Below are 24,375 nucleotides of genomic sequence, written 5' to 3'. Positions count from 1 at the left end.
TTTGATTTGAAACAGATTCACAAGACCCGTAGGAATCAAAATGCCTTAACCCTTTACCAAACGACACATTTTGGACTTTCCCAATTCGAAAGAGGTTGCAGACGTCAATTAAATTAAAATGGAATATGAAGGAAATTATCAGGTAGGGTAGAAATAATTGTGATAAAAGGAGAAATTGCTCATCAACCCACACATCCCTAAGACCAACAGGCCTGAGAATATTATGATAATCTAAAGATTATTTCTTTATATTTATAAATGTATTTAATTAAGTAATACATTTGACTTCTAAGATCAATTCATAACTTATATTAAGAAAATTATAAAATGGTCAGAAATATATATAAATTGTTAAGCAATTGACAATCATATCCACAATTAATGAGTCAAGATTCACAAATGGAACAATGAATCATTAGTTATTTAAAAGCAGCATATACGATAGTTAAGAACATTGCACTTCATCAATTTCAACACCTTCTCTTGGCTACAAAGTTTGTTTACCGTGCAGTATCATATATTGACTTTTCGTGAAATAATTATGTTCATGGAAGTTGTGTTTTTAAAATCAATAATATATTATTAAACTGGTTTAAACAATACAAAAAAAGACATGCAATTAACATGTCATCCAAAATATTTTCATCCGGATATATGGTCACTTTCGACATTTAAATAAAACCCGACTTTTTTCAGTTTATAAGAAAAACATTCATAACACATGTTCTTACTTCAATGCCTTTGTAAGCAGTCACCATCTGACCTAAAATGGCACTAAATGACAGGGTTTTATCTCATGTTTACAAGATGTTGATGTTGTTGATGGTCACAGCCAAACGGCCGCAGTAATCTCCACTGGTAAACTTCATATGTTCAGTTTTGTGACCCCCGGGGCCGGGTCAAATTTGAGCCCAGGGGAATAATTTGAACAAATTTGGTAGAGGACTATTAGATATCACTACATACCAAATTTAGTAGCCCTATGCTCTATAATTGAGAACAAGAAGATTTTTAAAGTTTGCACAAAATAGGCCTTATTTAAGCATATGTTCATTTTTGTGACACCTGGGGCAAAATCAAATTTGTTCCCAGTGGCATAATTTGAACAAACTATGTAGAGAACTATTAGATGTCACTACCTACCGAATTTGGTAGAAATAGGCCACATGGTTATGGACAAAAAGATTTTTATAGTTTGCACAAAATGGGCCCAATATAAGCATATGTTCAATTTTGTGACTCCTTGGGAACGTTCAAATTGATCCTAGGGGCATAATTTGAACAAACTTGGTAGAGGACTATAAGATGTCATTACATACCAAATTTGGTAGCCCTATGCCATACGGTTATGGACAAGAAGATTTTTAAAGTTTGCACAAAATAGGCCTTATATAAGCAAACTTTCGATTTTTTGACCCCCCGGGCAGGGTCAAATTTGACCCAAGGGGCATAATTTAAACAAACTTGGTAGAGGACTATTAGATGTCACTACATACCAAATTTGGTAGCCCTAGGCCCAATGGTTATGGACGAGAAGATTTTTAAAGTTTTCACAAAATAGGCCTTATATAAGCAAATTTTCTATTTTTTGACCCCCCCCCCCCGGGCAGGGTCAAATTTGACCCCAGGGGCATAATTTGAACAAACTTGGTAGAGGACTATTAGATGTCACTACATACCAAATTTGGTAGCCCTAGGCCCAATGGTTATGGACGAGAAGATTTATAAAGTTTGCACAAAGTAGGCCTTATATAAGCAAATTTTCAATTTTTTGACCCCCGGGGCAGGGTCAAATTTGACCCCAGGGGCATAATTTGAACAAATTTGAAAGAGGTTCACCACAGGAACATCCTGAGAAATTTCATCAGAATTGGACCAGTAGTTTAGGAGATGAAGATGTTTAAAGAAAAAGTTGAAGCACGGACGCACACACGACAGACACAGGACCATGACATAAGCCCCGCTGGCCTTTGGCCAGTGGAGCTAAAAATTGAACACACCAAAAATAAAGCCCTTACCCTTGTACAATTGACTTTCGACATTTGAACAACTTTTAAAGAGGGTCACCTTAGAATCATTTCTGTGAAGTGTAATTTTTTTAAAGAAAAAAGTGATGGGTGAAACTACAAGTTTTCCTAAAAGCTTCTCATCAGCACTATGTCCAAAGGTGTGTGATCAGTGGTTATAAAAACCAAGAGGGCCAAGATGGCCCTAGTTCGCTCACCTGAGAGGAGTCGGTTCATTCAATCTTTACCAAATGTCAATCTTGACCTAGATATTGTCCAGACAAAAATCCTAGTCAAGTTTCATCATTATTGAACCAAAACTCTGGCATATGGAGTGTTTTTGTTTTTGTAAGATTTGACCTGGTGACCTATATTTTGAGTTGACCCCCCTTACCAAACATCAAACTTTGCTTACAAAAATAAATATCATGACCAAGATTAATAAAATCTGAAACAAAATCGTGACCTCTTGAGTTTTTACAAGGATTTTGTATAATATAATGAACATTTGGACAATCTAAGGGCAATAATTATGGCATTAATTATGTGATATATATAAAACCAATCTTTTCACCAAGTTTCATGATGATCGGGCAAAAAATGTGACTTCTAGAGTGTTCACAAGCTTTTTTTACTATATAAATATAAGAAAACTGCCCCACCCCCCGGCAGCCATGTTATTCAACTGACCGGAACCATTTTCGAACTCAACTCTCATATCAAGGAAACAAATGTTCTGACCAAATTTCATGAACATTGGGCCAAAAATGTGACTTCTAGAGTGTTCACATGTTTTCACTATATACATATAGAGAAAAATGCCCCGTCCACTGGCGGCCATGTTTTTTCACTGAACTGAACTATTTTCGAACTCGTCCGAGATATCAATAAAACCAATGTTTTGACCAACTTTCATGATGATTGGGCAAAAAATGTGACTTCTAGAGTGATTACAAGGTTTCTCTAAAGCCAAATAAGGAAAACTGCGCCCCCCCAGGCAGCCATGTTATTCAACTGACCGGAACCATTTTCAAACTCAACTCTCATATCAAGGAAACAAATGTTCTGACCAAATTTCATGAAAATTGGGCCAAAAATGTGACTTCTAGATTGTTCACATGTTTTCACTATATACATATAGAAAAAAATGCCCCGCCCACTGGCGGCCATGTTTTTTCACCGATCTGGAACATTTTCGAACTCATCAGAGATATCAATAAAACCAATGTTTTGACCAACTTTCATGATGATTGGGCAAAAATTGTGACTTCTAGAGTGTTTACAAGGTTTCTCTATAGCCAAATAAGAAAAACTGCCCCCCACCCCGGCAGCCATGTTATTCAACTGACCGTAACCATTTTTAAACTCACCTCTCATATCAAGGAAACAAATGTTCTGACCAAATTTCATGAAAATTGGGCCAAAAAATGTGACTTCTAGAGTGTTCACATGTTTTCACTATATACATATAGAGAAAAATGCCCCGCCCACTGGCGGCCATGTTTATTCACCGATCTGGACCATTTTCCAACTCGTCCGAGATATCAATAAAACCAATGTTTTGACCATCTTTCATGATGATTGGGCAAAAATTGTGACTTCTAGTGTTTACAAGGTTTCTCTATAGCCAAATAAGGAAAACTGCTCCGCCCACTGGCGGCCATATTTTTCAACGGATCGGAACCACTTTTGAACTCAACCAACATATCATTAAGACAAACATTTTGACAAAGTTACATGAAGATTGGGCATGAAATGTGACTTCTACAGTGTTTACAAGTTTTTTCTTTTTTTTGACCTAGTGACCTATTTTTTGACCCGGCACGACCCAGTTTCGAACTCGACCGAGATTTCATTGGGACAAAGCTTCTGACCAAGTTTCATGAAGATCAGACAATAAATGTGGCCTCTAGAGTGTTTATGAACTAATGTGGACGGACAGTCGGACGGACAAACAGACGACGGACAAAGGCCGGTCACAAAAGCTCACCTGCGCAATCAGGTGAGCTAAAAATATAAATTAGAAAATTATTCGCTCTTTTTGACTAAGAATTTAGATAGTTGTTCCCAAATATTTGACAAAATTACAAGAGGTGGAATTAAAGAATTTACAACAAAATGTATAAAACAATCAAATTATTATAAGTGCTTATAATTGAAATTTTAGAAAATATAGGTGTAAACAAATATTATTTACCACATAATGATTCCTGAAATGAAAGTGACAATATATAATCACAACTGAACAAATCAAGAAAAACTATTTGTTTTACATTTTGACTTTATTTGTTATAACAATACAATGCTACAATTTACACATGCTTATAAAGCAATTATTGCACACTATTCCAAACTTATTTACTGTTGGACTAAATTGACAAAATGTTGCTCTGCATTATAAATGCCACATACAGTATACCTTGCTCTGTCCAGCATGACCCAGTTTCAAACTCAATCGAGGTTTCATTGGGACAAATTTTCTGACCAAGTTTCATGAAGATCGGACAAGAAATGTGGCCTCTAGAGTGTTTACAAGATTTCTCTATAGCCAAATCAGGAAAACTGCCCCGTATTCTGGCGGCCATGTTTTTCAACGGACCGGAACCACTTTTTAACTCCACCAACATATCATTAAGAGAAACATTTTGACATAGTATCATTAGGATTGGGCATGAAATGTGACTTCTACAGTGTTTGCAAGGTTTTTCTTTTTTTTGACCTAGTGACCTAGTTTTTGACCGGGCATAACCCAGTTTCGAACTCGACCGAGGTATCATAGGAACAAAGCTTCTGACCAAGTTTCATGAAGATCGGACAAGAAATGTGGCCTCTAGAGTGTTTACAAACAAATGTGGACGACGGACGGACAGACGACGGACAAAGACCGATCACAAAAACTCACCTGAGCAATCAGGCCAGCAATACTCAGGTAGATAGATAAATAACTTTTATTGTCCCCTACCAGTTTCACCGGAGGGGACTTATGGTTTGCGCTCTGTCTGTCAGTCAGTCACACTTTTCTGGATCCTGCGATAACTTTAAAAGTTGTTAATATTTTTTCATGAAACTTGAAACATGGATAGATGGCAATATGGACATTATGCACGTCATTTCATTTTGTTCCTACGTCAAAAATTCTGGTTGCTATGGCAACAATTTTTTTTTAAATCTGAAAATGGTGGAATTTCTGACAATGGTGGAGCCGGTAGGGGAAATATATTGCTTGGCAATAGTCTTGTTTTACCTGCACTCCATAAATAACAAGAGATGTGTTTGTCAGAAACACAATGCCCCCTATTGCGCCGCTTTGAAATAAAATTTCCATATATCATTTGGCAGGTTTAGAAATTATCTCACTTTTAAAGCTTATTACTTTCCTTGGATTGTATTTTTTGACTTTTGACCTTGAAGGATGACCTTGACCTTTCACCACTCAAAATGTGCAGCTTCATGAGATACACATGCATGCCAAATATCAAGTTGCTATCTTCAATATTGCAAAAGTTATGGCCAATGTTAAAGTTTTCGGACGGACTGACGGACAGTTCAACTGCTATATGCCACCCTACCGGGGGCATAAAAATATGTACAATTAACACTTTTAACAATAATGTGATATTATACATTAATTATGTGATAAATTATGAATATGAACTTTGAATGTTTGTTTTCTCCCGTATTGGTCGTTTGGGTCTATTTTGAAGAATAAGTCCAAAGATGTAAAATTACCGGGAACACCGTAAAATCAACTTTCGTTTTCTACTAAATATTGTTATATAATACATATCTTCAATATAATTTATTGTTTATATGACAAAATAAGTCAAAGCGAGTTGTAAATACATTTGGGTTGAGTTGTCTTTCGATTGGGGCGAGTTGTCCAATAAATTTGGGGCGACATGTCTTATTTTTGAGGTGAGTTGACTTGGGGCGAGCTGGCAATGGGGCGAGTTGTCTGGCAGCCAAATCATGTGACCCCTGTGGCGTGGTTAGTTTTGACCCTATGTCCATGATTCAAACAAACTAAGCTAAACAATTTTACACACCAAATATAACAAGAGGGCCATATGGCCCTGTATCGCTCCACTGTTTTTTCTTTGCGAAAAAAACGTGCAATGCGCATGTGTTGAAATGTACTCAAGCATGTGACTTTCTCTTTCTATCCCTCGTCCCACTGGGCGTTTAAAGTTGGAAGGGTGAGCATTTTTATATATGGAAAAAGTTACTACCGTGTTAACTAAACAGACTTAAAAGCCCGGGAATTGTTGCACAGGTCCTTTGCTTATAACGTAGGTACATTTATCTCTCTAAAAGATATTGTCGTTCTTTCTATTTCACATATTTTTAGATGCTGAAGATCAAATCTACGCATTTGATTTGAAACAGATTCACAAGACCCGTAGGAATCAAAATGCCTTAACCCTTTACCAAACGACACATTTTGGACTTTCCCAATTTGAAAGAGGTTGCAGACGTCAGTTAAATTAAAATGGAATATGAAGGAAATGATCAGGTAGGGTAGAAATAATTGTGATAAAAGGAGAAATTGCTCATCAACCCACACATCCCTAAGACCAACAGGCCTGAGAATATTATGATAATCTAAAGATTATTTCTTTATATTTATAAATGTATTTAATTAAGTAATACATTTGACTTCTAAGATCAATTCATAACTTATATTAAGAAAATTATAAAATGGTCAGAAATATATATGGATTGTTGAGCAATTGACAATCATATCCACAATTAATGAGTCACGATTCACAAATGGAACAATGAATCATTAGTTATTTAAAAGCAGCATATACGATAGTTAAGAACATTGCACTTCATTAATTTCATCACCTTCTCTTGGATACAAAGTTTGAGTTTACCGTGCAGTATCATAGATTGACTTTTCGTGAAATAATTATGTTCATGGAAGTTGTGTTTTTAAAATCAATAATATATTATTAAACTGGTTTAAACAATACAAAAAAGACATGCAATTAACATGTCATCCAAAATATTTTCATCCGGATATATGGTCACTTTCGACATTTAAATAAAACCCGACTTTTTTCAGTTTATAAGAAAAACATTCATAACACATGTTCTTACTTCAATGCCATTGTAAGCAGTCACCATCTGACCTAAAATGGCACTAAATGACAGGGTTTTATCTCATGTTTACAAGATGTTGATGTTGTTGATGGTCACAGCCAAACGGCCGCAGTAATCTCCACTGGTAAACTTCATATGTTCAGTTTTGTGACCCCCGGGGCCGGGTCAAATTTGAGCCCAGGGGAATAATTTGAACAAATTTGGTAGAGGACTATTAGATATCACTACATACCAAATTTAGTAGCCCTAGGCTCTATAATTAAGAACAAGAAGATTTTTAAAGTTTGCACAAAATAGGCCTTATTTAAGCATATGTTCATTTTTGTGACCCCTGGGGCAAATTTGTTCCCAGTGGCATAATTTGAACAAACTAAGTAGAGAACTATTAGATGTCACTACCTACCGAATTTCGTAGAAATAGGCCACATGGTTATGGACAAAAAGATTTTTATAGTTTTCACAAAATGGGCCCAATATAAGCATATGTTCAATTGTGTGACCCCTGGGGAACGTTCAAATTGATCCTAGGGGCATAATTTGAACAAACTTGGTAGAGGACTATAAGATGCCATTCCATACCAAATTTGGTAGCCCTATGCCATACGGTTATGGACAAGAAGATTTTTAAAGTTTGCACAAAATAGGCCTTATATAAGCAAACTTTCGATTTTTTTACCCCCCCCCCCTCCCCCGGGCAGGGTCAAATTTGACCCCAGGGGCATAATTTGAACAAACTTGGTAGAGGACTATTAGATGTCACTACATACCAAATTTGGTAGCCCTAGGCCCAATGGTTATGGACGAGAAGATTTTTAAAGTTTTCACAAAATAGGCCTTATATAAGCAAATTTTCTATTTTTTGACCCCCCGGGCAGGGTCAAATTTGACCCCAGGGGCATAATTTGAACAAACTTGGTAGAGGACTATTAGATGTCACTACATACCAAATTTGGTAGCCCTAGGCCCAATGGTTATGGACGAGAAGATTTATAAAGTTTGCACAAAGTAGGCCTTATATAAGCAAATTTTCAATTTTTTGACCCCCGGGGCAGGGTCAAATTTGACCCCAGGGGCATAATTTGAACAAATTTGAAAGAGGTTCACCACAGGAACATCCTGAGAAATTTCATCAGAATTGGACCAGTAGTTTAGGAGATGAAGATGTTTAAAGAAAAAGTTAACGCACGGACGCACACACGACAGACACAGGATCATGACATAAGCCCCGCTGGCCTTTGGCCAGTGGTGCTAAAAATTGAACACACCAAAAATAAAGCCCTTACCCTTGTACAATTGACTTTCGACATTTGAACAACTTTTAAAGAGGGTCACCTTAGAATCATTTCTGTGAAGTGTAATTTTTTTAAAGAAAAAAGTGATGGGTGAAACTACAAGGTTACTTAAAAGCTCCTCATCATACTATGTCCACAGGTGTGTGATCAGTGGTTATTAAAACCAAGAGGGCCAAGATGGCCCTAGTTCGCTCACCTGAGAGGAGTCGGTTCATTCAATCTTTACCAAATGTCAATCTTGACCTAGATATTGTCCAGACAAAAATCCTAGTCAAGTTTCATCATTATTGAACCAAAACTCTGGCATATGGAGTGTTTTTGTTTTTGTAAGATTTGACCTGGTGACCTATATTTTGAGTTGACCCCCCTTACCAAACATCAAACTTTGCTTACAAAAATAAATATTATGACCAAGATTCATAAAATCTGAAACAAAATCGTGACCTCTTGAGTGTTTACAAGGATTTTGTATAATATAATGAACATTTGGACAATCTAAGGGCAATAATTATGGCATTAATTATGTGATATATATAAAACCAATCTTTTCACCAAGTTTCATGATGATCGGGCAAAAAATGTGACTTCTAGAGTGTTCACAAGCTTTTTTTACTATATAAATATAAGAAAACTGCCCCACCCCCCTGGCAGCCATGTTATTCAACTGACCAGAACCATTTTCGAACTCAACTCTCATATCAAGGAAACAAATGTTCTGACCAAATTTCATGAAAATTGGGCCAAAAATGTGACTTCTAGAGTGTTCACATGATTTCACTATATACATATAGAGAAAAATGCCCCGCCCACTGGCGGCCATGTTTTTTCACCGATCTGGACCATTTTCGAACTCGTCCGAGATATCAATAAAACCAATGTTTTGACCAACTTTCATGATGATTGGGCAAAAATTGTGACTTCTAGAGTGTTTACAAGGTTTCTCTTTTAAGCCAAATAAGGAAAACTGCCCCCCCCCCTAGCAGCCATGTTATTCAACTGACCGGAACCATTTTCGAACTCAACTCTTATATCAAGGAAACAAATGTTCTGACCAAATTTCATGAAATTGGGCCAAAAATGTGACTTCTAGAGTGTTCACATGTTTTCACTATATACATATAGAGAAAAATGCCCCGCCTACTGGCGGCCATGTTTTTTCACAGATCTGGACCATTTTCGAACTCAACTCTCATATCAAGGAAACAAATGTTCTGACCAAATTTCATGAACATTGGGCCAAAAATGTGACTTCTAGAGTGTTCACATGTTTTCACTATATACATATAGAGAAAAATGCCCCGCCCACTGGCGGCCATGTTTTTTCACTGAACTGAACCATTTTCGAACTCGTCCGAGATATCAATAAAATAAAACCAATGTTTTGACCAACTTTCATGATGATTGGGCAAAAATTGTGACTTCTAGAGTGTTTACAAGGTTTCTCTAAAGCCAAATAAGGAAAACTGCCCCCCCCCCCCTCCCAGGCAGCCATGTTATTCAACTGACCGGAACCATTTTCAAACTCAACTCTCATATCAAGGAAACAAATGTTCTGACCAAATTTCATGAAAATTGGGCCAAAAATGTGACTTCTAGATTGTTCACATGTTTTCACTATATACATATAGAGAAAAATGCCCCGCCCACTGGCGGCCATGTTTTTTCACCGATCTGGACCATTTTCGAACTCATCAGAGATATCAATAAAACCAATGTTTTGACCAACTTTCATGATGGTTGGGCAAAAATTGTGACTTCTAGAGTGTTTGCAAGGTTTCTCTATAGCCAAATAAGGAAAACTGCCCCCCCCCCCCGGCAGCCATGTTATTCAACTGACCGTAACCATTTTTGAACTCAACTCTCATATCAAGGAAACAAATGTTCTGACCAAATTTCATGAAAATTGGGCCAAAAATGTGACTTCTAGAGTGTTCACATGTTTTCACTATATACGTATAGAGAAAAATGCCCTGCCCACTGGCGGCCATGTTTATTCACGGATCTGGACCATTTTCCAACTCGTCCGAGATATCAATAAAACCAATGTTTTGACCATCTTTCATGATGATTGGGCAAAAATTGTGACTTCTAGTGTTTACAAGGTTTCTCTATAGCCAAATAAGGAAAACTGCTCCGCCCACTGGCGGCCATATTTTTCAACGGACCGGAACCACTTTTGAACTCAACCAACATATCATTAAGACAAACATTTGACAAAGTTACATGAAGATTGGACATGAAATGTGACTTCTACAGTGTTTACAAGTTTTTTCTTTTTTTTGACCTAGTGACCTTTTTTTTTTGACCCGGCACGACCCAGTTTCGAACTCGACCGAGATTTCATTGGGACAAAGCTTCTGACCAAGTTTCATGAAGATCAGACAATAAATGTGGCCTCTAGAGTGTTTATGAACAAATGTGGACGGACAGTCGGACGGACGAACAGACGACGGACAAAGGCCGGTCACAAAAGCTCACCTGCGCAATCAGGTGAGCTAAAAATATAAATTAGAAAATTATTCGCTCTTTTTGACTAAGAATTTAGATAGTTGTTCCCAAATATTTGACAAAATTACAAGAGGTGGAATTAAAGAATTTACAACAAAATGTATAAAACAATCAAATTATTTTAAGTGCTTATAATTGAAATTTTAGAGAATATAGGTGTAAACAAATATTATTTACCACATAATGATTCCTGAAATGAAAGTGACAATATATAATCACAACTGAACAAATCAAGAAAAACAATTTGTTTCACATTTTGACTTTATTTGTTATAACAATACAATGCTACAATTTACACATGCTTATAAAGCAATTATTGCACACTATTCCAAACTTATTTACAGTTGGACTAAATTGACAAAATGTTGCTCTGCATTATAAATGCCACATACAGTATACCTTGCTCTGTCCAGAGGTATGCAGTTGAATAATCTTATTGTGGGAATTTTTTCTTACATACAATGTATTGTCTTAATTGTTAATTGTATGTAATTTTAAACAAGGTTAGAGACATTTCTATGACATTTCACCAATATCCATGAAATATAAGCAAAATTCAACAATGCAAATATGGTTGTTAAGAAGTTTTATTTTATTAGACAGACAATAATACTTCATACTTCTTAGAAACAAGAGATGTGTTTGTCAGAAACACAATGCCCCCTATTGCGCTGCTTTGAAGCCATAAATTTGACCTTTGACCTTAAAGGATGACCTTGACCTTTCACCACTCAAAATGTGCAGCTCCATGAGATACACATGCATGCCAAATATAAAGTTGCTATCTTCAATATTGCAAAAGTTATGACCAAAGTTAAAGTTTTGATGCCGCTTTAAAGCCTTATATTTGACCTTTGACCTTGAAGGATGACCTTGACCTTTCACCACTCCAAATGTGCAGCTCCATGAGATACAAATGCATGCCAAATATCAAGTTGCTATCTTCAATATTGCAAGTTATTTAATATTGCAAAACTTTAACCAAGGTTAAAGTTTTCCACAGAATGACAGATAGACAGGCCAAAAACAATATACCCCCGATCATTCGATCCGGGGGCATAAAATATGTCACATAACAGTTAATAAACTACTAAACTAATTATAAACTGGCATGACCTTGAGCGAAAGAAGGACATTACTTGATCTGGAAGACATAAATCAGCCATTTGTAAGCTCAAATGTCTGTGTGAGATTTAATTCACACTGCCCTTGGGCAAGTATTTGTAAAGCTCATAAAGGAAATCTTAAATTAAGTTTTACTAAAGAGAAAATAGCTCATTTTTTTACATTTTAATATTAGAAAAAAATACATGTATACTAATGCAGTGCATGAAATATCCAGAGACAAGGAATTGTATTGATGTATGGTGTCGCCTTAAGTTTTCCCAATGATGCTTAATGAATACTGTCCTTGGGGCTTAACAATATTTTGTCAGCTCTCTTAACATGTATATGTTTTAAAATAGCACGATACAGTAAATCTGCAATAATACCAGTAAAAGTACAAAACCAACAGTTTGAAATCCGTTCACAATCCACTCTCCGTATGTCCGACAAATATCAAAGCTTTTGAACAAAATATAATTTGGAATAAAACATACATATAATTCTAGTATAAACTGAAATTCTACAAACAAACTTGTATGTTGCACTGGAATATATCATATAGAATAAACTGTAATTCTAAATTAATCAATGCAATACACACAATTTGTAAAATAAAGCAAGATAAGTAAAAATGTTCGTTTTTCTATAGACATTAATATTGATATTCAAGATATCAAACTGAATGTGATACTTTTGTCCAAAAAATCTAGTTTATCAATACCATCTGGACCATAATTTATTTCCCTTCCATTATCAAAAGACAAGAGAATTTGGACATGTATTTATACATTTAAATTTTAAAAACTTTTTAATTAGGCAAAGTCTTTTGAACCCCAGTCTCAATGCATGTGTGTAATGAGTTGTTCCAGAGTAGATTTGACGTCATTTTGTCCATGCAATAATAACTACAGGTTACCCCTAAAACAAGTCTCATTCCTGTCCAGGTTATATTAACAAATCGAATTCACAAAGATTAGTATTTTAGTTGTTATTTTCAAGAAATGTTTACTCGTACAATCTATCTATATACCAACACTGACTCTAGATACGCTCCGTGATACCAACAACAATATAAACAACAAAAGAATAAATAACAACATCACTAACCTAATTTTCATGAATACAATACATTTGATTTATTGTACTTTAATGACAATCTCACTAGCATTATGGTTTTTACCTATTATTCAACTTCAAATCATTTTAATAGTGGAATATTTTATTTCTTTCGAAAAGCAGTTTAAGGGCACTTTAAAATGAAAATATGTATATAAGTAAATTTGTAATGATTTATGCAGGACAAACATGTGAATCAGTTATATAAATCCTAGAATAGAGAAGAAAATAAAAGCAATTGTCAACAAAAAAAATTAATGCATAAATGGGTCAATATTATATTTATTAGGGCTAAAGTCTATTCTGAATATTTTCCATCTTAGACAAAGTTGATAACCAATTTATTACATGAATTACATTAAGAAAGCGGTAAGAAAGCATGCATCAATATACTTTCATAGAAAAGTATTCTAAAAATACTAGTAAGTTCCTGTGTGTGATTTATTGCATAATTGTCAGAATATTGTTATGGCAATTATCAAACCTGAATAATTTGATTTCACCGATGATGATGTAAAACATCAATAACTAAGTCCCTAGTATCTAACCAATGCTGCTACAGAAGCTTGCATATTAAAATCTTGATCACTTGTTTGCTTGCTGCACCTGACTTCCTGCGACCGCCAACACTTTGTCTCCAGAAGCTAAAAGAAACACACATCTAGGTCTTAATACTGTTAATTATGATGTGTACATGGTATACCAATTTTGAATTAATTTGCAATGCAGTATACATGTATCTGAAACATTGAATGATAAATGCATAATTTATCTTAGCACTATCAAAATAAAATATTGTCTTCAGATGTTGGCCCTCAATATGGCAAATATGGGGTAATTTTTTACCTCGTGTTTGGCTAATAAAAATCTTAACTCTACGCCATAACAAACAGGAAATTAAAGAATTTGAAAGCCAAAACACTAACCTCAATTCAGCTGCAATTTCATATCATTAAGGTGCTTATTAAAAATATCAGATATCTTTGAGTTTATTTCCTTATTGTCCTTGACTAGTTAAGCAGAAAAATTAACACTGCAGCAATATAAAACACTACAAACACCATTATATAAATGACCTTAACATCACTGTCATATCCCGTTCATTACGTACCAAAGATCTCCGATACTTGCTCAAACTGCCTTATCCCATTTATTGCATACATAACCCCATTGTCCTACCCCTGTTCCCTGAGACTTCTGCAAACAGCCTTGTCACATAAATACATGACCAAGTTCCTAGACACTAGTTCAAATGACTTCATCCAAGAATCCCTTTACCACTCAAAAACGTATTTTGACACATTTGTAGGCCCCTAGGATGTTACATTTAATTAGACCTTTTTTCATAGATTCAAATTTTAAAGGCTTCACTTCCAACCCTTCGATACTGATAAGCAGCAAACAGCATAAAAAAACCTGAGCACACTGCGAGTTACTTGCAGGCTGTTCTGGTTTAATGCTGGTTGCAATGTCCGTTTTTACTTTGCTTTTGAGACAGAAAGGGTTAAACACATACATAATCCTATGCAAAGTGTACCCAATCTTCCTAAGTTTATCACATACTGCCTTATCCTATTAACCACATACCCAGGTTGCCGGAGACTTGTTCAAACTGCCTGAGACTGGTGCTGGAGTTGGCCTGTAGATACGCCTCCTCCTCGGGTGTGAGGGTCTCTCCCAGCTTCTTGAGCGCCGTCAGGATCTCCACCGACTGACCCACCGCCTGGCTGTGCGGGATCTTGCCTATCTTCTCATCTCTACTGATCTGTGAGACAAGACATTGGTGGGTGATAGAGTGACTTGCTACCCTGCGGGGAATCACATTATCACAAAAGTACATCGTACGCACAAAATTGCGGAAAAAGCTCTCACTTAATGACGAAAATCAAGGTATTCTCATATTTTATAATATCAAAATAAATGATAACTATGCGCACAGTACCCCGCCTAGTCGCCTTATGTACTCTGGTAATTGTCATTTTTCTTCGATTTCTGTAGTTTTCTTAAACATTTAGGAACAATAAGCAATGAAAATTGTACATCGCCTGAACATACTTTATTTTGACGTGTTTGCTATTCAAGACGACAAAGAACGAAATAAATATAACATGTTTTGCTTGATAACATGCTTAGAATATTTCGTACAAAGTTTTGCACATAGTTTAAGCTTTTTTAGATCTGTGGCGAGGAACTTGGAAGATAGTACATCGTCTGAACACGTTTTTTGTTTGAGTACATCGTCTGAACGGTTTTGAGTACATCATCGGAACTGCTTCTGTTTTTACTTCTAATGCGATGTTAATCATAATAAAATTGTAATAACATCTGTGAACAGCCAATAACTTTATTTATGACGCTAGTATTCTTTCAAATTTTACTACAAACATTAATAGACAAAGAAATCCTTCATGCGCATCTGTGAATGTGTGTTTATTCAATGTGTTAAAAATGTATTTGCTGTTATATTGTCAACTGTATGCTATTATATCTTTAAATTTTAGAACTGAGATCAGATTGTACTACACAAGGTCCAAGAAGACTTTACCATATATGCCAACAGCAAATCAAATCCGGTTATGTTCTCTCTACATATCGAAATTATCGATGGGCAAATAAATTAAGCCATCAATATGAAGTGGACAAATTACACTGGATTGCTTTTGATTGTTTCATATTGAGAAATAAACAACAGTGAACGGAATGAAACAAGCTTCAGTAAGAGCAATTTTATAACTGAACTACCATGACCACGAATATGTGTGCTAAGGTACAGCTGGCTTGGTTTGGACACGTCACAAGGCACGACTCTCTGTGCAAGACTGTTCTCCATGGCACGCTAGAGGGAGGTCGACGCTGAGGCCGTCAGAAGAAAAGCTGGATAAATCATGTAAGAGTGCACAACCCTTTCCATGGATGAATTACTCTAAGCTGCACACAACAGACTTGCCTGGAGGAGGATTTCTGTATTGTTGTCCCTCATTATCTAACAGCCGAACCGGTCAAGGGATTGATGAGAAAATTATCACCGTGATATGACTTTAATAAATCTTGAGAATGACTGTGATAAAGAATTTATTTAAACTAAGTCATATATTTGAATTTGTGAACATGCCAATCTATGTACTGTATATGTGCATAATATTTACCTCTCTGACTATGACATAACCAATATAAATTACTGGAAATTTAGTTTAGTGCAAATAAAAATCACATTTGTTTCATAAAACATATAACGTTAAGTTTCTTATTTTAAGCTCACCTGAGCACAAGGTGCTCATGTTGTGTTTTTAGGATCACCATTGTCCTTAATGCGTCGTCAACATTTTACCTTGATAAACTCTAAAGGTAACATTTATTGCTTGATTGTCATGACACTTGGTGAGACAAGTTGTCCCAATGATATCTTTGTCGTGTTCGAAACTGGGTCACACCAGGTCAAAACCTAGGTCACTTGGCCAAAATAAAGAAAAAGATTGTTAACACTAGAATTCACATTTATAGTTCAATCTTCTTGAAACTTGGTCATAACTTGTTGTTATGATACCTTGCCTGAATTCGAAAATTGTTATTCGGTCCGTTAAAAAACATGGCCACTAGGGAGCGGGGCAGTTTGCCGTGTATGGCTATAGCAAAACCTTGTTAACACTACCGTTAATAAAAAAAAAATCTTGCTGCACTGATGTTGTCTATAGGAACTTGTATCTGACAATATAGACAATACACCAAGCATTAAGTTGTAATGCACCACATGCTGAAGTGTACAAATGAATAATTTCAACATTGCGCTAGGCTATTAACAGCAGTATATTCTGATAGGAAGACATTCATGAACCGGGTATAATAGATATAAAATAGATAATTGATATAAAAGTCCTCAAAATGCTTTAATCCAGTAAATTCCTCTTGAAGCATCATATCTTGTGTAAAGTGCATTTGCTGTTTTTGCTAATGTCTTATATCTGCCCCCACCCGCCATCAAATTGGGCTTATGTCCTGTAGAAGTTATTTTATCAGTTATTCAGCTATTCGAGTCAATAAAATATTTTATTTCCTGCTTGTGGCCACTTCTGACCCCAGTCAAGATTAAATAACACATACATGTATTCAAGGGCCTCTATATGATGTTTAATATAAATATAACACTAGGTCATAATGACTTCTTTATTAACATTAAATTTTATTTCATGACATAACATTAACATAATTTGTATTTGGCATAAAATAGCACAAAGCATTAGGAAAATCTATAACAATTCATAAAATTGGTATTAAAAGGAGGTGGTATAATCTGAGAAGAGTTAATATATGAGATGTAGATATACAACTATTTCATATCTTAGAAACATTAGTACAAACTATTTTATGAATATGCATCTCGTTAAATTGTCTGCTTGTGTTGTAGTATTCTCATAGATTTGAGATTCACACGATATCGATTCCACTTAACTGTTCGTTTTCGTTTTGACTGATCCATTGTTAATGTACAGAAGATAATCTGATTCAGTAGCGTCATGAATGCCACGGCATATTTTTTCACAAGATGGCTGCGGTGCAAAAAGAGCTCTTGCAGAAATGCTTTTCTTTGCTCGCTTTTTGGGTGAAGATACTATATACTCTAATGAATGAAATGGTGACTTAATGGGCGTTAGCACAGGTGTAATTTGTTGCAGACAATCTCCAGTGTGACATGCAGTTGACGAAATGCATTTTGGTGTTAATCGTTTTGTTTGCGATGTTTTCAAGCGCTTTCTCTTCAAACGATGAAGCGATCGACTTGACTTTTTGCGCATTTTGAAATAAAAAAACAGCTATATATAACAGACATCTCATTATATCAACTTATTTGATGATATCAATATTTGATATTCACAAAAATAATTATATATCGATTACCACATATATGTAAATCAGACTACATATATTATTGAAGCTTGACAAAAATCACCGCAAGCTCAGAGCTGCCACTGTTTCGAGCCGAGCATTATATTTTTAATAAGCACTCACATGTGCCAAGTATGTAAAAAGAAATGTTAAGTTCAGTTTAGTTTTACATTTGGTCTTTTTAAATATAAATATGTGAAAAGCCAAGGATCTTTCGTCCAAATGACATACCTCGCATTACATTATTGTCATGCCTTTATATATATATAAATAACAACCTTTTTCGAGCCTGACTTGTATTTAATTTAATAAATTTAATTTAATAAAATTAAACACTAAGTAAACATGTAAAATAACACAGGATTTTGTGTTTTCTGATCATAGAATGGAAATCATTTGGACAAAAAATCGCTTGGCTGATCACAATTTTATTATGATAAACTTTGCATTAAAAGTAAAAACAGAAGCAGTTCAGATGATGTACTCAAAACCGTTCAGACGGTGTACTCAAACAAAAAACGTTCAGACGATGAACTATTTTCCAAATTCCTCGCCACAGATCTAAAAAAGCTTAAACTATGTGCAAAACCTTGTACGAAATATTCTAATCATGTTATCAAGCAAAAAATGTTGTATTTATTTCATTGTTTGTCGTCTTGAATAGCATACACGTCAAAATAAAGTATGTTCAGACGATGTACAATTTTCATTGTTTATTGTTCCTGAATGTTTAAGAAAACTACAGAAATCTAAGAAAAACGACAATTACCAGAGTACATAAGGCGACTAAGCGGGTATTCTGCGCATAGTTATAATTTATTTTGATATTATAAAATATTAGAATACCTTGATTTTCGTCAATAAGAGAGATCTTTTTCCGCCATTTTGTGCGTACGATGTACTTTTGTGATCACGTGATTCCCCGCAGTGTTGCTAGCAATGATGATTAATTTTCCATTTGCGGTTGAAGAAAGGTCATACTTTCCTAACCTCTTGTTTATTTTTACTCAGGCAAATTATAACTTAGTAATTTACATATTTCATTTTGATTCTCGTAAATTATTAAGGCAAACTTCTGTTGTCACCAGGTGTTGATGCTTGTATTGTACCAAACAGTTTTTCGTCTCACATGTGTCTTGAGAATTATCTTTGAAGCTTATAAAATATCCCCCTCCTCCTGAAATGTTTATTTTTTATCTTTTTGTTTGCATGCTTAGACATTTGAAATATTATTTCAACACAAATGTGAGCACTTGATTCTTGTCTTGGGAAATATGGGCTAAATGCATGTGCTTGAAGTGTGCGTGAGGAGCCTGTGCAGACTGCACATTAAGCCCAGTTTTCCCAGAAAGAGGCATAAGCAGGCCCCTGTTTATCCCTTACCTCAGAGAGTCTCTGTCTCAGCTGCCCTGGCTGCTTCTTGGCAAACATTCGGATCACCTCAGGGGTCTTGAATGCCTCCGAAATGGCTGCTTGTATGGCCTAAAATGCACAGAGAAATGGCTGCTTGTATGGCCAAAAATGCATAGAGGAATGGCTGCTTGTATGGCCTACAATGCACAGAGAAATGGCTGCTTGTATGACAAACAATGCACAGATAAACGGCTGCTTGTATGGCCTACAATGCCCAGAGAAATGTCTGCTTGTATGGTCTACAATGCACATAGAAATGGCTACTTGTATGGTCGACAATGCACAGAGAATGTTAGGGCAGTGGAAACATTGAAATAAGCAGGAGCCCAAAAGCCTTGGGCCCGAATAATTTATTTTAGAAATCTATTGCCTCGAACACAAGAAGGCCGAATACTCTAGGCCTCTCCCCTGAGATCCAAAAGAACTAAATTGTTCTTAGCAGATAGTGTATCACCATAGAGATGGAAGGAAAACTGCCACCCACCTTTCCTGTAACCAATTTTTTTCAGAGAACTAGAAACATCTTCGCACACTCTGCCAAAATATCATTAGAGCAAATATTCTGAGCAATTTGATGATTCTCCAACAAATGTGACAATCAAAGTGTTAACAAGGTTTCTCTATAACCTTATTTGAGAATTTGACCACCTCCCTGGCAATAATGTTCTAGAAAGGACTGGAACCATTTTCAAACTTGGCCAACATATTATTAGAAAAAAATGTCTCAAGGATGATTCTCCAAAAACTGTGACTTAAAAGTGTTCACACGTGTTCACATGGTTTTATTATAGCTATCTGGGGAAACTGCCATTTCCTGTGGCATCAATATCTTAAACAGACCGAAACCATTTTTTAACTTGGCCAAGATATCAAAAGAACATATTTCTGAGCAAGTTTAATGATGAAAGGACAGAACATCTGATTTCTGGAGAGTTCAAATTTGTTATTCGATTTTACCAAGTGACCTTGCATTTGACCCAACATGACCCAGTTTTGAAATTAGCCAATATATTTTTCGGACATATGTTATTATTTAGTTTAATGAAGATTGGAGTATAATGTGGCTGCTATTTAGTTCCCAAGATAGATGTTCACAGCAGACAGACAACAAAGGCAACACAAAAGGCATTCCAAAAGCTCACCTTGAGTATGTTTTGCTCATTTGAGCTAAAATGTACAGAAAAAAAATTAGGTCCATTGTAGCCAAATTTGTTTATAACGCTGTAGGCTCTGGCTTGTAACCCTGACTGCCTTAAAATCAAGTCTGTTATTGACCATATTTTTGGCAAAAAATGAGGGCTTACAGTCAACCCAAGATGATTTATAAAACTTCCTGCAACCATAAAAGCTGCATGCTGTTCATCTCATTCAGACAATTTAAAGGAGAATTTGATCAGAGAAACTTTCTTAGATCAGATCTGTGGTCTAGTGGTGACATGCAAGCACCAGAACATTGAGATGGCAGGTTCGAAATTTGCATCGCCAAATTCTGAAAATACCATTACCAGCCCCATTTGCTGAAGTTTGTGAAAAAACCCAAACTGAAATCAATTATTAAAGTTGTGTTTTACGGTACATTGAGTTCTTTATAAAGCACAAAAGAATTCTCTGTAGCAGTACCCAAAGCAATGTAAAAACCGCCCTGACACCGTACCAGCTGCATGCTGTTGAGCTCGTCCACCAGACTGATGTCTCCTCCCACCATCCTGTCCAGGGACTCCTTGAACTCCTTCAGCTGCTCTATCGTGTCGCGTTTCGTGTCCTCGTATTCATCCGCATCCAGGTCCTCCCTGAATTAGTAAAATACCCGCATCATGATCAGCCTCGTCCTGGGAAACGGTTTTCATGCATGTGTGTTGTCCCAGATTACAGTGTGTAGTCACTATGGCTTATCAGAAACAACACTTTCTGCTTTTATGGTATTTTTTGTTTAAAGGAAGTCTCTTCTTAGCCAAAATTTCAGTTAAGGTGGAAAGTGTCCTCTCTGAAACTTTGTGGAGTGCACAGGCTAATCTGGTAAGACACTTTACCCAATAAAGTCCATTGTCCCGAAAATGTGGATAATGATGGTTTGAGACTTAAACATAGTAACTGTCTCTAGATTAATTTTAATGTGAACATTCATGGGAAATCACCACATGATGTCAGCAGGCAGCACACAAGTATTGCACCTAGAAGTTTTATCCCCACGTTCCGTAGGGTTTATAGCAGCAGCCTGACAAATGGGAAATTAAAACAAATTGTGTGTGTTGGGGGGGGGGTCTGCTGTACCATCTTCACAGTAGAGTCACAATATACCACAATCTGGATGGAAAGGATAGGGCTGAAAAGAGTAGTTTAACACACACACCCTTTTATCTGCGGTGATCACTACATTGATGAAGAAGAAACAATGACATAAACATTTGAACCTCTCATTAGAAAGCTGAGTGAAAAGAGTATATAGATACTTTATGGCAAATCAGTAAGTTGACTGCAATACCCCATGGAGGGACAAGATATTCCCTAAACTAGTCCTTACTAAGTTAGAACTGTTAGATTAGTCTGTCAGTCACGCTAGCCTCAGAATTCAGAGATGGCATGTTCAATTCTCAGCTCAGCTTAATCTTCTAACTATGCATAATTAGTTCAAACTAAAAAAACAACGCAATACATGATCTAACTACCGGGTGTTTGGGCAACTAAAAAGACCCAGGCTTGTCTCTGGAATTTGTCTCTTGTATTCTGCACTATACCCTGTAACTTAATAAAAAAGTTTTTTTGGAGCCAATGGCCTTATGGGAAAATACCAGAGCACTAACACAACAAATTGCAGACTATTACTTACTTGTGTTTCTCAAGATCAAATTCTCACTCACTTGAGTTCCTCAAGTTCAGACTATCACTTACTTGGGTTCCTCAAGGTCAAACTCTCACTTACTTGAGTTACTCAAGGTCAGACTCTTGCTAACTTGAGTTCCTCAATGTCAGACTATCACTTACTTTAGTTCCTCAAGGTCAAACTATCACTCACTTGAGTTCCTCAAGGTCAGACTATCACCTGAGTTCCTCAATGTCAGACTATCACTAACTTGAGTTCCTCAAGGTCAAACTATCACTCACTTGAGTTCCTCAAAATCAGACTATCACTCACTTGAGTGCCTCAAGGTCAGACTATCACTTACTTGAGTTCCTCAAGGTCAAACTATCACTCACTTGAGTTCCTCAAGGTCAGACTCTCTCACTTACTTGAGCTCCACAAGATCAGACTCTCACTTACTCCAGTTCCTCAAGGTCAGATTCTCACTTACTTGAGTTCCTCAAGGTCAGACTCTCACTTACTTGTGTTCCTCAATGTCAAACTCTCACTTACTTGAGGTCCTCAAGGTCAGGCTCTCACTTACTTGAGCTCCTCAAGATCAGACTCTCACTTACTCCAGTTCCTCAAGGTCAGACTCTCATTTACTTGAGTTCCTCAAGTTCAGACTATCACTTACTTGTGTTCCTCAAGGTCAAACTCTCACTTACTTGAGTTCCTCAAGGTCAGACTCTCCCTTACTTGAATTTCTCAAGGTCAGACTCTAACTTACTTGAGTTCCTCAAGGTCAGACTCTCACTTACTTGAGTTTCTCAAGGTCAGACTCTCACTTACTTGAGTTCCTCAAGGTCGGACTCTCACTTACTTGAGTTTCTCAAGGTCAGACTCTCACTTACTTGAGTTTCTCAAGGTGCAGACTCTCACTTGATTGAGTTCCTCAAGGTAAGACTCTCACTTATTTGTGTTCCTCAATGTCAAACTCACACTTAATTGAGTTCCTAAAGGTCAAACTCTCACTTACTTAAGTTCCTCAAGGTCAGTGAGCTGACACATGAGTCTGTCCATCTGCTCCTCCAAGTTCCCAATCAACTTAGAAGTCTCCTGCCGGCCCCGTGACGCCATATCTCCAACGCTGAACTTGTGTGTTGCAATTAAATGACTGTGTGGAATTCAGGTAGATTGTTTATTTCTATGTTTACATTATTTTCAGTGGTTTCTACTGTCTTAGGTTTGGTTTAGCAATCTGAAATTCAAAGATGATTAATATTAAATGTGTTAATTTCATACTAGAAGGGTAATTATGAAAATAAATGCAAAATAAAGTTAATAAAAGCAAAAAGAGAATAAGCTCTTGTAAGACAACTTATAGTGTGTGACTTTGGTGGTGTACCAGATCTGTACAATATGAAATATGACTACTTATGCTTACAAGATTAGGGCATATTAAATGGTACTGAAGTCAATTTACACTAAATGTACATGTAATTACTTACATGTTTTATAAAAAAAAACGCCCTTATTTAATCTCATTAGGACAAAATGCATTCCAAAATAAAGACCATTCAACAACTAAAATAAAATTTGTATAATTCCAAAAACAAAGTTACTGACAGGAGTTTTCCTGCTATGTGTAGTTTCATTTAGAAAGAATGGACAATCATTGCTTTAAGGAGTTGTCTTACTTGCCCTCAGTTGGGTAGGACCTTTAGGTAACAAACAGTACATATGACATACATCATTAGGAGGAGCTTAATCTGAGTAATAATTTGTCATACTGTATTATTGCCTGTCAACAAAAAGTTTTAACTTAAATTTTTACGTTGAAGGCTAAACATTTTACAACATGTTGACATATAACAAATGTTTAAAAATCTATAACCTCTTTAAACAAATATGTATTTTTTCAGAGTGCCAGAATATTGATGCTTTCATCTGCAATTAAGTAATTTGGTCTTAACGTACAACAGGTGACCCCCTGTGGATGGGAGGCGGTAAGGTTGGAAGGGGCACGTCTTCTGGCCAACTTTGTTTCACAAAAAACACTTATAAGAAAAAAATAAGCCCCCCTCCCCCCCGGTAAATCCGTGCCTGCCATAGAAATTAAATTAGCAGGCAAAGTCAAAATGACATTGAATAAGTGACATAACCA

General features: G+C 36.1%; 1 protein-coding gene across 1 annotated transcript; it reads right to left on the bottom strand.

The window, feature by feature from the left end:
• Positions 1 to 13,720: 13,720 nt before the first annotated feature.
• Positions 13,721 to 23,348, bottom strand: LOC127880737 (protein LZIC-like). Its single transcript, XM_052428106.1, has 5 exons — positions 23,248 to 23,348; positions 21,084 to 21,219; positions 19,400 to 19,498; positions 14,723 to 14,900; positions 13,721 to 13,779 (listed from the first exon to the last, which is right to left on the bottom strand). Exons 1-5 carry the CDS (start codon positions 23,346 to 23,348, stop codon positions 13,721 to 13,723), a joined length of 573 nt encoding a protein of 190 aa, XP_052284066.1.
• Between the last annotated feature and the right edge of the window lie 1,027 nt (positions 23,349 to 24,375).

Source organism: Dreissena polymorpha, chromosome 5 (genome assembly GCF_020536995.1).
Source record: "Dreissena polymorpha isolate Duluth1 chromosome 5, UMN_Dpol_1.0, whole genome shotgun sequence".
In the NCBI taxonomy this organism is placed as follows: Eukaryota; Metazoa; Mollusca; class Bivalvia; order Myida; family Dreissenidae; genus Dreissena; species Dreissena polymorpha.
The sequence above is the reverse complement of the archived record's forward strand: the minus strand, read 5'-3'. Positions and strand labels throughout refer to the sequence as shown.

What these genes read in the sequence shown, in the direction of transcription:
- LOC127880737 (XM_052428106.1), bottom strand. Translation starts at nt 23,348, where the DNA reads ATGGCGTCACGGGGCCGGCAGGAGACTTCTAAGTTGATTGGGAACTTG. An exon ending in ACTGACCTTGAGGAACTTAA is followed by an intron (nt 21,220 to 23,247) that starts GTAAGTGAGAGT and finishes TTACTAATTCAG; the next exon opens with GGAGGACCTGGATGCGGATG. An exon ending in TGAGACAGAGACTCTCTGAG is followed by an intron (nt 14,901 to 19,399) that starts GTAAGGGATAAA and finishes CTTGTCTCACAG; the next exon opens with ATCAGTAGAGATGAGAAGAT.